General features: G+C 42.4%; 1 protein-coding gene across 1 annotated transcript in view; it reads left to right on the plus strand.

Moving 5' to 3' along the window:
* Positions 1 to 770: 770 nt before the first annotated feature.
* fanca (FA complementation group A) overlaps positions 771 to 14,455 on the plus strand; it is a 112,136-nt gene continuing 98,451 nt past the window's right edge. The window contains exons 1-2 of the mRNA XM_041191757.1: positions 771 to 802; positions 1,861 to 1,937. Coding sequence (XP_041047691.1) covers positions 786 to 802; positions 1,861 to 1,937 — 94 coding nt within the window. The 5' untranslated portion in view covers positions 771 to 785. The remainder of the gene's footprint in view (positions 803 to 1,860; positions 1,938 to 14,455) is intronic.

A 14,455-nucleotide genomic window follows, 5' to 3' on the forward strand; every position in this document is an offset into this window, starting at 1 on the left:
TTAACTCCGGTGCTTCGCTCACTGTCTTTAATAGACGAACAGATGGTCACTCACTACATTGAGGTTTGTTAAAGAGTCACTAGGGTTGTCAAGTTTAAGTGATTTAATCATCGAAAGCGGTGAAAACTGAGTAAAAGATACGGACTCGAAACGTTAACTGTGTTCCTCTCCGCAGATGCTGTCAGACCTGCTGAGTTTTTCCAGGTATTTTTGTTTTTGTTTCCTATGTAAAACAATGTTCACTTTTCTCTATATTGTATCTGCATTAAATCTCATTTTCTCATTGACCGTGTATTGTTTTTCCCAGGTGGGTAAATTCGCCCATGTAAATCAGTACCGTATCTTCCACGAGTACTACACTTCAGGAAGGATATCTTTTTTAAAAATCCTTTGTTACATAAAATCAGAGTAAACGACAACAAAACCTGTTCTTTATCGTAGAAAAGTATTTCACCACCTGAAGTTGCAACAGCATTTAAGTAAACTAAAACTCAACTCACTTACTCTACGTTTTCTAATCGTTATAAGTTGCTCTCCAAAATGTGTGATTTAGGGCAAAACAAGACATTTATTGCTCATGTCACCTTCGCACAAGAACGAGAGAGGCTGGAACTCACCTACCACTGCAGCGATTGCTGGACACATAAGCTGGTCCCGGGAGACCCGTCAATCAAACCACATCCACCAATATACTACGACTTCCGGAGAGCAATCCACCAATGGCTTTACAGCGCGGGATCAACAGGCGAACGGAAGTAACGCTGTGAACAGGAGAGAGAAAGAAGATGCAAAACAGCAGCAGGTAAGGAGATAGGAGGAACAACAATGTTAATGTTTAATTTATTGTAGCAGGCAAAGAGATAGAGGTAACAAAAATATTAATGTTTAAGGTATTTGCAGCAGAGAAGGATATAGGAGTGACAGCCTTGTTAGTGTTTAATACATTGTGGCAGCAGAGGAGACAGGAGTGATCACCGAGTTAGTGTTTCATAAGTTGCAGCAGAGGAGACAGTAGTGACCACAGTGTTAGTGTTTAATGTGTTGCAGCAGTAGAGAAGGAGATAGGAGTGATCACAGTGTTGGTGTTTAATGTATTGCAGCAGTAGAGGAGACAGGAGTGATCACAGTGTTAGTGTTTAATGTATTGCAACAGTAGAGGAGACAGGAGTGATCACAGGGTTAATGTTTAATGTATTTGCAGCAGCAGAGAAGGAGACAGTAGTGATCACAGTGTTAGCGTTTAATGTATTGCAGCAGTAGAGAAGGAAACAGGAGTGATCAATGTTAGTGTTTAATTTATTGCAGCAGTAGAGGAGACAGGAGTGATCACAGGGTTAGTGTTTAATGTATTTGCAGCAGCAGAGGAGACAGTAGCGATCACAGTGTAAGCGTTTAATGTATTGCAGCAGTAGAAGATTATAAGTGACAGCATTATTGCAGCAAAGAGATGGAGTAAGTTAGCATGAACACGGTATATATTTGTACAGCTATAGCAATGAGTTATGGGTTGCCACAGCACGCAGGCTTAACCAATTAATAAGGTTATAACAAAGGTGGGATTAGCAATTCATACAGTTACAGTAGTGAGACAAATAGCAACAGAATGATTTGAAAATAATTATCATTAGCACTGTTATACCCATACCAGAGTTAAAGCGATTAATAGTTCAAGCAGTTGAATAGTTGAAATGAGCTAGAATTTAATGCAGATACAGTATAGAGAAAGGTGAATATTGTTTTACAGTAAAGAATGAATGGTGTAGGGAATAATATGAAAGAAAACTGTTAACATAAGGTGGTATTTGTTCAGATTTTCCATATTTATTTATATTGTGACAGTGCTTTTTGTGTAAAATACAGAATGTCTGGTGTTACCTCCGATAATCTATCCTGTTCCCCTGATATGACTCAGAGGAAGACACTCCCACAATTGTTGGGTGAGTTTATGTTGAATTTATAATTAATATGGTTCCTTATTTTCAAGCTAAGGGCTGAATAAAAGAGATATTATCTTCACTAAACATTGCCTGATGAATCCTGTCTGGGGAGGCAAAAGGGGATGTGTCATTTTTGCTAAAATCACTTTTTAGTCAGAGTTAATATGTGTCAGCTAATAAACAGTATGGCATTAAATATTTGTAAACATATGAAACAAACAATAAACCTACAACAAAAGGGAAGAAAATCTGAAATTTGTGGATGTAATTCAGTCTAAAAAAATGCAAGGTACCACAGAATAGAAAAAAACCAGATGTGATTAATTGATAACCTCATAATTAAGACACCCCTAGGTAGGAGCGATTATAATATGATTGAATGTTACATTCAGTTTGAGGGAGAAAAGAGTGTGTCAAAGACTAGTATTTTAAACTTAAGGGCAATTCTGAGGTCATGAAAGCAGAGTTAGCTAAAGTGTGGTTAAGGGATAGGTGAATAGAGACGCAGTGGCAGATATTTAAAGGATTATTTCAGAATACACAGAATAGATAGATTCCAATGAGAAAGAAAAATTCCAAAGGGAGGACCCACCATCTGTGGTTAACTAAAAAAATTCAACACCGTATTAAACTGAAAGAAAAAGCATATAATTGTGCAAAGATGGGTGGCAGTTCAGAAGATTGGACAGAATATAAAGAATGACAAAAAAAATTAATGAGGAGGGAAAAATTAGAATATGAGAGAAAGCTAGCTAGAAATGTAATTATGGATAGAAAGAGTTTCTATAGATATCTAAATAATAAAAGAGTTAACAAAGTGAGCGTTGGTCCTATAGAAAGTGAGCCTTGGGAATTAATAATGGAAAATAAGGAGATGGCAATTGAATTGAACAGGTATTTTGCATCGGTTTTCACCATAGAGGGTACGAGTAGCATCCCAGAAATAGCTTTAAATCAGGAAATGGAAGGGAGGGAGGAACTCAGGAAATTTACAATCACCAGCGAAGTGGTATTGAGCAAATTGTTGGAGCTATGGCTGACAAATCTCTGGGTCTTAATGGGCTTCATCCTCGGGTCTTAAAAGAAATGGCTAGTGAGATAGTTGATGCCTTGGTTTTAATTTTCCAAAATTCCCTAGATTCGGGGAACCTAAGAAATAGGAGCAGGAGTAGGCCATTTGGCCCCTCAAGCCTGCTCTACCATTCAATAAGATCATGGCTGATCTGCCCCAGGCCTAAGTCCCCTTTTGTGCCATTTCCTCATAGCCCTCAACTCCTCAATATTTCAAAAATCTATCTACCTCTCCTTTAAATACTTTCATTGATCTAGCCTATACAACTCTCTGGGGTAAGAGAATTCCAGACATTCACTACCCTCTGAGAGAAGAAATTCCTTCATATCTCAGTTTTAAATGTATTGCAGCAGTAGAGAAGGAGACAGGAGTGATCACAGTGTTAGTGTTTAATGTATTGCAGCAGTAGAGGAGACAGGAGTTATCACAGGGTTAGTGTTTAATGTATTTGCAGCAGCAGAGAAGGAGACAGTAGTGATCACTGTTAGCATTTAATGAGTGTCTCCTTACTCTGTAACTATGTCCCCTAGTTCAAGATTCCCCCACTAGTGGAAACATCTTCTCGACATCTACCCTGTCATGCTCCCTCAGAATCTTGTATGTTTCAATAAGATCACCCCTCTTTCTTCTAAACTTTATAAGTAAAGGCCTAACCTGTTTAGCCTTTCTTGATAAGTCAATCCCTCCATCTCAGGAGTCAGCCGAGTGAATCTCTTTTGAACTGCCTCCAGTGCCAGTATATCCTTTCTTAAATACAAGGACCAAAACTACACAGTACTCCAGGTGCAGCCTCACCAACACGCTGTGCAGTTGTAACAAGACTTCCCTATTTTTAAACTCTAACCCCCTAGCAAAACAGACCAAAATTCCATTTGCCTTCTTAATTAATTGCTGCACCTGCATGCTAACTTTTTGTGTTTCATGCACAAGAACACCCAGATCCCTCTCTGCTGCATTTTTTGGAGTCTCTCTCTATTTAAATAATAGTCTGCCTTTTGATTCTTCCTGCCAAAGTGCATGAATGACCTCACACTTTCCTACATTAAATTCCATCTGCCAAGTTTTTGGCCCACTCTCTCAACCTGTCTATAGCGCCTTATGTCCTCATCACAACATGCTCTCCCACCTATTTTTGTATCGCCAGCAAATTTGGATACATTACACTCTGCCCCCTCCTCCAGTCATTAATAGTAAATAATTGAGGCCCTAGGACTGATCCTTGTATCACTCCACTAGTTACTTCTTTCCAACCTGAAAAAGACCCATTAATCCCAACTCCCTGTCTTCTGTGTGTTAACCAATCCTCAATCCATGCTAATATATTACCCCCAATACCGTGAGCTCCTATGTTATGCAATAACCTTTTTATGTGGCACCTTACCGTATGCCTTCTGGAAATCCAAATACACTACATCTACCAGTTCCCTTTTATCAACTCTGCTTGTTATATCCTCAAAGAACTCTAGCAAATTTGTCAAACATGATTTCCCTTTCACAAAACCATGTTGACTCTGTTTGATTGCGTTAAGCTTTTCTAAATGTCCTGCTATTTCTTCCTTAACAATAGACTCTAGCATTTTCCCAATGACAGATGTTAGGCTGACTGGCCTATAGTTTCCTGCTTTTTGTCTCCCTCCCTTCTTGAACAGGGGCATCACATTAGCAGCTTTCCAATCTGCTGGGGCCCTCCCAGAATCCAGTGAGTTCTGGAATATTTCGACCAATGCCTCCACTATCTCTGCAGCCACTTCCGTTAAAAACCTTGGATGCAGGCCATCAGGTCCTGGTGACTTGTCTGCTTTTAGTCCCATTCATTTCTCCAATACTTTGCCCCTCGTGATAGAGATTATTACAGGATCTTTCCTCCCATTAGCTCCTTGTTTATCTGATATCTTTGGAATGTTTATAGTGTCCTCCACCATGAAGACCGATGCAAAATATTGGTTTAAATTATCTATTTCCCTGTTTCCAATGATCAATTCTCCAGTTACATCCTCCAAGGGTCCCATACTCACTTTAGCCACTCTCTTTTTATATATCCATAGAAGCTCTTGCTGTTTGTTTTTATATTTCTTGCCAATTTCCTTTAATAATCAATTTTCTCCCTCTTTATTAGCTTTTTAGTCATCCACTGCTGGTTAGTAAAAAATTCCCAATCATCTGGCCTACCATTAGTTTTTGCCACTTTGAATGCCTTAATTTTTGATTGGATACTCTCCCTGACCGCCTTTGTTAACCAAGGTTCACCCTTCTCATCAAGTCCTTCTTTTTGACCGGATAAATTTAAGTATTATGAAATATCTGCTTAAATGTCTGCCACTGTTTATCCACTGACCTTCCCAGCTTGTTTTAGACAACTCTTTCTTCATACGTTGGGGACAATGGTTTGAGATCCGAGTTGCTTGCCCTCAAACTGAATTTGAAATTCTACCTTGTTGTGATCACTACCCCCTAGAGAATCCTAAACTATGAGATCTTTTATTAATCCCACTGCCTTACACAATACTAGATCTAAAATAGCCTGTTCCCGGGTATGCTCTGCAACGTATTGCTCTAATAAACAATCCCTGATGCACTCTACAAATTCGTCTTCCATGTTACCCCTGCCAACCTGATTTGTCCAGTCAATATGCAGATTAAAATCATCCATGACAACTTTAGCACCCTTCTTACACGCCTCCATTATTTCCCAATTTATACTTTGTCCTACAGTGAGGTAACTCTTCGGGGGCCTATAGACAACTCCCACCCATGACTTCTTCCCCTTGCTTTCTTTATTTCCACCCAAACTGATTCCGCATCACGATCTAATGCACCTCATATCACTACTCACTACCGCACTAATATCTTCCTTTATTGACAAAGCTACCCCACCTCTTCCTTTTTGCTTATTTTTCTGGAATGTCGAATACCCTTAACTATTGAGTTCCCAGTCATGGTCACCCTGCAACCATGTCTCTGTAATATCTATCAAGTCATATTCATTTATTTCTATTCGTGCCATTAACTCATCTATCTTGTTACAAATGCTGCATGCATTCAGATAAAGAGCCTTAAGCTTTGACTTTTTACCTTTATTACTCATTCTGGTTCTAATTTCTGTTGCATTCTTCTGTTTATATTTTCTGCCCCTTCCTGTTATACTTTGATTATCGTTTTTCTCTTCACTACCCTGCACCTCTGCTCTCTTGCACACTCTTGCTCTCTCTCCACACAAACTAATAAGTTTAAAGTCTTTTATATAACTCTAGTTGTGCAATTCGCCAGGACACTGGTCCCACCATGGTTCAAATGAAGCCTGACCCAACGGAACAGCTTTCTCCTTCCCCAGTACCCCATGATTTGGAATCCATTTCTCCCACAGTAATCTTTGAGCCTCGCATTTACCTCTGTAATCTTATTTACCCTACGCCAAATTGCATGTGGCTTAGGTAGTAAACCGGAGATTACCGCCTTTGTGGTTCTGCTTTTTAATTTAGCCCCGAGCTGCTCGTAGTCCCTCAGCAGAACCTCTTTCCTAGCCCTGCCTCTGTCGGTACCTACGTGGACCACGACAACTGGAACTTCCCCCCCACCCCACTCTCAAGTCCCGTCCCCCCACCACTCTCAAGTTCCTCTCCAGCTCAGAATAGATGTCCTTAACCTTGGCACCAGGTAGGCAACATAGCCTTTGGGACTCTGTCTTTGCTGCAGAGAACAGTACCTATTCCCCTAACTATGCTATCCCCTATTACTACTACATTTCTCTTTTCTTCTCTGATTCCCTCAATGGCAAATGGAATTCAACCCGGAAAAGTGTGAGGTAATGCACTTGGGGAGGGCTAATGAGGCAAGGGATTACACTATGAATGGTAGGACCCTGGAAAGTACTGAAGATTGGAGGGACCTTGGTGTGCACATCACAGATCCCTGAAGGTAACAAGGCAGGTAGATAAGGTGGTTAAGAAGGTATATGGGATACTTGCCTTTAATAGTCGAGGCATAGAATACAAGAGCAGGGACGTTATGCTGGAACTGTATAAAACGCTGGTTAGGCCACAACTGGAGTGCAGTTCTGGTCACAACATTATAGGAAGGATGTGATTGTACTGGAGAGGGTGCAGAGGAGATTCACCAGGATGCTGCCTGGGCTGGAGGGTCTGAGCTGTGAGGAAAGATTGGATAGGCTGGGGTTGTTTTCCTTGGAGCAGCGAAGGTTGAGAGGGGACCTGATAGAGGTGTATAAGATTAGGGCATAGGTGGATAGGAAGGCACTTTTTCCATTAGCGGAGGGGTCAATAACCAGGGGGCATAGATTTAAAGTAAGAGGTAGAAGGATAAGAGGGGAGCTGAGGAGAAATGTTTTCACCTAGAGGGTGGTGGGAGTCTGGAACTCACTGCCTGAATGGGTGGTTGAGTCAGAAACTCTCGTAACACTTCAGAAATATTTAGATAGTCACTTGCATTGCCTTAGCCTCAAGGGCTATGGGCCAAGCGTTGGAAAATGGGATTCGTGTAGTCAGATTTTTGTTGATGGCATGGACACAATGGGCTGAATGGCCTCCTTCTGTGCTGTAACTGTCTGTGAGATTTGAATGGCACTCTGTACCACGGTGTGGTGGTCAGCTCGCTCATTCCCCCCTGCAGTCTGTGCCCTCGTCCACACCGGGAGCAAGAACCTCTTACCTATTTTACAAGGGCACTGGCTGAGGCTCATCCAAAGCTAAATTCTGGATCCGCATACCTGCCTCACTTGCAGTCACACCCTCCTGTCCCTGACCATGGTCCAAATTTGATGTAATTAATCTAAGGGTTGTGACGGTCTCCTGAAACACAGTGTCCAGGTAACTCTCTCCCTCCCTGATGTGAGGCAGCGTGCAGACTCCAGCTGATCAGCTCTGAGCCGAAGTTCCTCGAGCAGCCAACACTTGTTGCAGAAGTGGTCACCGTGTATTGCACCGGCGTCCACCATCTCCCATGTACTACAGCTGCAATACATTGCCTGTCCAGCCATCTCTATTCTGTTTAATTAATTAATTTGGATGTTAAATATTTTAAAGGTGAATTTCTTAACTGTGCTCTTCAGCTGTAATAACATCTCCTGATTTAAACCACTTGGCCAATCAAAAGAAACACGGAAGAGATACCCATCAATCACCTACCAGTTTTCCTTTGATGTCAAACTTCGATTCTGACAGGTAGAAACAGGTTGAAGGGGCTCTCTGCCACTGGTTGTGTTCTCCTGCCACTGCTGCCCTTCTCATGCAGGTCCTCTCTCTGTGAAGGTTCCATTAGATTGAAAAATAGCAAACATAACTCTTATTCAAAAAGGGAGGGAGACAGAAAGCAGAAAAATACAGGCTAGTTAGCTCAGCATCTATTGTGGGGAAAATTACTAAAGATTTTATGGCAGGACACTTGGGAAAATTCAAGGCAATCAGGCAGAGTCAAGATGGCTTTGTGAAAGGGAAATAATATTTAACTAATTCATTGGAGTTTTTTGAAGGAGTCATTGTGGTTTCCTTATTTAAGGAAGGATGTAGATGCTTTAGAAAAGCAGTTTAGAGAAGGTTTGTTAGACTAATATCAGGAATGTTATGAGGAAAAGTTGAACAGGCTAGGCTTGAACCCACTGGACTTTAGAGGAGTAAGAGGCAACTCATTTGAAACCTTTAAGATCCTGAGGAGTCTCGACTGGGTGGATATGGAGAGGATCTAGAATGAGGTCACTGTTTGAAAATAAGGGGTTGCTCATTTAAGACAGAGATGAGGAGAATTTTTTTCTTTCAGAGAGCTGTGAGTCTTTGGATCTGTCATTCTATGAATATTTTTAAGGTGGAGCTAGATAGATAGATTGCTGAAAAGGAAGGGGGTGAAAAGTTATCAGAGGGTAGGCGGGAGGATCAGCCATGACCTTACTGAATGGCAGAGCAGGATCGAGGGGCCGAGTGGCCTACTCCTCCTCATTTGTATTTTTGTTGATGTCACAAGCATAGTATGGATAGTGTTGGAATTGATAAATGTGAAGTAGAAAGGCATCTGAATATGACTGGAGATTTGAAGATTTAAAATGTTATCATTTTGGGGTAAAGATAAACAAAGCAAAGAGCTTAATTACATTTTTAGATTAGTCGCATAAAAGTCTAAAGATGTCTTGCTAAAGCTGTACATTGCTTTGGTCAGATTGAACGTTGAATGTTGTTTAGTTTTGGTCACTAAAAAAAATAGAAACTTTTAAACTAAAATATGGAAACAGCTTAGAGAAGGATCTCAAAGGATTGAGGAAAGACAGGAGAAGCTGGGACTCCAGCATTGAAGGGATGCGACTGTGATTAGACTGTACAGTACAATTATAGGGCAGGTGATGGCGTAGCTGGACGAGTAATCCAGAGACCCAGGGTAATGCTCTGGGACCCGGGTTCAAATCCTGCCACGGCAGATGGTGGAATTTGAATTCAATAAAAAATCTGGAATTAAAAGCCTAATGATTACCGTGAAACCATTGTTGATTGTTGTAAAAACCCATCTAGAAATTTAAAAAAAAATTCATTCATGGGATGTGGGCATCATTGGCTAGGCTATCATTTATTGCCTATCCCTAACTGCCCTTATTCAGAGGGCATTTAAGAGTCAACCACATTGTTGAGGGCCTGGAGTCACATGTAGGCCAGACCAGGTAAGGATGGCAGATTTCCTTCCCTAAAGGACATTAATGAAGCAGATGGGTTTTTACAACAATTGACAATGGTTTCACGGTCATCATTAAGACTTACAATTTCAGATTTTTATTGAATTCAAATTGCACTATCTGCTGTTCTGGGAATTGAACTCGGGTCCCCAGAGCATTAACCTGGGTTCTCTGGATTACTAGTCCAGCGACAATACCAGTACGCCATCGCCTCCCCTTAAATCTGCCATTCTTACCTGGTCTGCCTACATGTGATTCCAGACCTACAGTAATGGGGTTGACTGAAATGGTCTAGCAAGCCACTCAGTTGTATCAAACAGCTACAAAGTCACAAAATAGGAATGAAACTGGATGGACCACCTAGGCACCGGAAACGACAACCAGCAAACTCAGCCCTGTCAACTCTGCAAAGTGCTCCTTACTAACAACTGGGGGCTAGGGCCAAAATTGGGAGAGCTGTCTCACAGACTAGTTGAGCAACTGCCTGACATGGTCATCCTCACGGGATCATTTCTTACAGATAATGTCCCAGACACCGCCATCACCATCTCTGGGTACGTCCTGTCCCACTGGGATAGACCCAGAAGAGGTGATGGCACAGTGGTAACTGTGGTAACACAGGGCAACTCCATCCCAACTGTGGAGGGAGTCCTTAACATCGACTCTGCATCCCATTAAGTCTCATGGCATCAGGTCATATACAGGTAAGGAAACTTCCTGCTGATGACCATGTACTGCACCCCTCCCCCTCAGCTGATGAATCAGTGCTCCTCCAAGTTGAATACCACCTGGAGGGAACACTGAGGATGGCAGGGGTGCAGAATGTGTTCTGGTTGGGGTCTTCAATGTTCATCACCAAGAGTGGCTTGGTAGCACCACTACTGACTGAGCTGGCCGAGTGCTAAAGGACATAGCTGCTAGACTGGGTCTGCGGCCAGGGAATAACTGGTATGACTCCAACCAGTGGAGAGTTATCCCCTTGATTCCCAGGGAAAAACATATTTGGCCTCATCCTCACCAACCTCCCTGTTGCAGATGCATGACAGTATTGGTAGGAGTGCACAGTTGTTGTGAAGGCGAAGTCCTGCCTTCACATTGAGGATACCCTCCATTGTGTTGTGTGGCACTACCACCATGCTAAATGGGATAGATTTTGAACAGATCTAGCAACTCAAGACTGGGCATCCAAAGGACATTGTGGGCCATCAGCAGCAGCAGAATTGTACGCGAACACGATCTGTAACCTCATGGCCCGGCATATCCCCCACTCCACCATTACCAGGGATCAACCCTGGTTTAATGAAGAGTGGAGGATGGCATTCCAGGAGCAGCACCAGACATACCTAAAAGTGAGCTGTCAACCTGGTGAAGCTATAACACAGGACTACTTGCATGCCAAAAGCATAAGCAGCAAGTGATAGACAGAGCTAAGCGATCCCACAACCAACGGATCTGCAAATCTAAGCTCTGCAGTCCTGCCACATCCAGTCGTGAATGGTGGTGGACAATTAAACAACTCACTGAAGGAGGAGGCTCCATAAATATCCCCATCCTCAATGATGGGGGATCCCAGCACATCAGTGCAAAAGATAAGGCTGGAAGCATTTGCTACAATCTTCAGCCAGAAGTGCTAAGTGGATCATCCATCTCGCCCTCCTTCTGAGGTCTCCAGCATCATAGATGCCACTCTTTAGCCAATTCAATTCATTCCAGGTGATCAAGAAACGACTAAAGGCACTGCATTAGCAAAGACTATGGGCTCTGACAATATTCCGGCTATAGTACTGAAGACGTGCTCTAGAACTTGCCATGCTCCTTGCCAAGCTGTTCCAGTACAGCTACAACACTGGCATTTATCCGGCAATGCGTAAAATTGCCCATGTATGTCCTGTACACAAAAGGCAGGAAAAATCAAATTACCGCCCCATCAGTCTACTCTAGATCATCAGTAAAGTAATGGAAGGGGTCATCAACAGTGCTATCAAGGGGCACTTGCTTAGCAATAACCTGCTCACTGACACCCAGTTTGGGTTCTGCCAGGGCCACTCAGCTCCTGACCTCATTACAGCCTTGGTTCAAACATGGACGGAAGAGCTGAACTCCTAAGCTGAGGTGAGAGTGACTGCCCTTGACATCAAGGCCCCATTTTGCCAATTGTGGCATCAACGAGTCCGAACAAAATTGGAATCAATGGGAATCAGAGGGATAACTCTCCACAGGTTGGAGTCTTACCTAGCACAAAGGAAGATGGTTGTGGTTGTTGGAGAACAGTCATCTCAGCTTCAGGACATCGCTGCAGGAGTTCCTCAGGGTAGTGTCCTCAGCCTATCATTTCAGCTGCTTCATCAATGACTTTCCTTCCATCATAAGGTCAGAAGTGGGGATGTTCGCTGATAATTGCGCAATGTTCAGCACCATTCATGACATCAGATACTGAAGCAGTTCATGTCCAAATGCAGCAAGACCTGGACAATATCCAGGCATGGGCTGACAAGTGGCAAATAACATTCGCACCACGCTAGTGCCAGGCAATGACCACCTCCAACAAGAGAGAATCCAACCATCGCCCCTTGAAGTTCAATGGTATTACCATCACTGAATCTCCCAATATCAACATCCTGGGGGTTACCACTGACCAGAAACTGAACTGCACCAGCCATATAAATGCTGTGGCTACAAGAGCAGATCAGAGACTAGGACTCCTGCGATGAGTAACTCACCTCCTGACTCCCCAAGTCCTGTCGGCCATTTACAAGGCACAAGTCAGGAGTGTGATGAAATACTCCCCACTTGCCTGGATGAGTGCAGCTCCCACAACACTCAAGAAGCTTGACACTGCCCAGGACAAAGCAGTCCACTTGACTGGCACCACATCCACAAATATTCACTCCCTCTACCACCGACACACAGTAACAGCAGTGTGTACCATCTACAAGATGCACCGCAGGAATTCACCAAGGCGCCTTCAAAAGCACCTTCCAAACCCACAACCACTATCATCTAGAAGGAAAAGGGCAGCAGATAGATGGGAACACCACCACCTGGAAGTGGGTGTACCTACACCACATGGACTGCAGTGGTTCAAGAAGGCAGCTCACTGCCACCTTCTCAAGGGCACCTAGGTATGGGCAATAAATGCTGGCCTAGTCAGCGAAGCCCACATCCCGTGAATGAATAAAAAAAGTCGGAATCTCAGAATTGTTACAGTGCAGAAGGAGGCCATTCGGCCTATCGTGTCCGCACTGGCTCTCCGAATGAGCATTTCTCCTGCCTTCTCACAACCATGAACATTTTTCCTTTTTAGGCACTTGGCATGAAAAAGTTCTCTCTCATATCGCTTTTGCTTCTTCTGTCAATTACTTTAAATCTGTGCCCTCTTGCTTTCAATCTGTTCATGAATGGTAACAGTTTCTCTCTCTTTACAGAATCCTCATGATTTTGAATACCTCTATGAAATCTCCTCTCAGCCTTCTCTTCCCCAAGTAAAACAGCCCTAACACCTCTAAACTATCTTCATTAATGAAGTCCCTCATCCCTGGAACCATTCTTGTGATTTTTTTCTGCATTCTCTCTAATACCTTCACATCCATCCTAAAGTGCAGCACCCAGAAATGGACACAATAATCCAGCTGAGACCGAACTAGTGTCTCATACAAGTTCAACATAACCTCTAAGATAAAAGTAAAATACTGCGGATGCTGGAAATCTGAAACAAAAACAAAAATTGCTGGAAAAACTCAGCAAGTCTGGCAGCATTTGTGGAGAGAAAGACAGTTAACGTTTCGAGTCCGTATGACTCTTCTTCAGAATTAAAGAGAAGTAAAAATGTGAAATATGTACTGTTTAAGGTGGGGGGGGTGGACACAGAGGTGAAGCTGCATAGAAAGCCAGTGATTGGTGGAGGTAAAGGAGGGACAACCTTCTTGCTCTTGAATTCTATGTCCCTACTAATAAAGCCTAGATTATGCTTTATTAACTGCACTCTCAACTTGTCCTGCCACCTTCAATGATTTATGCACATATATATCCAGGACCCTCTGCTCCTGCATGCCCTTTAGAGTTGACTCTTTATTTGTATTGTCTCTCCATGTTCTTCCTACCAAAATGAATCACTTCACACTTCTTTGCATTGAACTTCATTTGCCACCTGACCATCCGTTCCAACAACCTGTCTATGTTTTCTTGAAGTTTTACACTATCCTTCTCACAGTTCAGAATATTTTTGCGTTTCATATCATCCACAAATTTTGAAATTATGCCCTGTATACCAAGGTCTAGGTAATTGATATATATCAAGAAAACCAAGGATACCAATACTAACCACTTGGGAACTCCAATACAAACCGTCCTCCAGCCTGAAAATCAGCCATTAATTACTACTCTCTCTCTGTCACTCAGCCAATTTTGTATCCATGTTGCTATTGTCCCTTTTATTCCTAAGGCTATAACTTTGATACAGTGCTGCACAGATTAGTGAGCAAAGTCCATGTAGACCATATAAAAAGCATTGCCCTCATCAACTCTTTCTGTTAGTTTTTAAAAAAAATTCCAACAAGTTAAGTAAACACTGTTTTCTCTTAAGAAGTCCATCTTGAGTTCCTTTAATTAACCTGCATTTGTCCATGCAACTATTAATTTTGTCCCCGATTATTGTTTCTCTCCCACCATCGAAGTTAAACTGACAGGCCTGTAATTGCTGGGCTTATCTTTACACCCTTTTTTGAATAAGGGTATAACATTTGCAATTCTCCAGACTTTGACACCTTGCCTGAGTTTAAG

Source organism: Carcharodon carcharias, chromosome 7 (genome assembly GCF_017639515.1).
Source record: "Carcharodon carcharias isolate sCarCar2 chromosome 7, sCarCar2.pri, whole genome shotgun sequence".
NCBI classification, from domain to species: Eukaryota; Metazoa; Chordata; class Chondrichthyes; order Lamniformes; family Lamnidae; genus Carcharodon; species Carcharodon carcharias.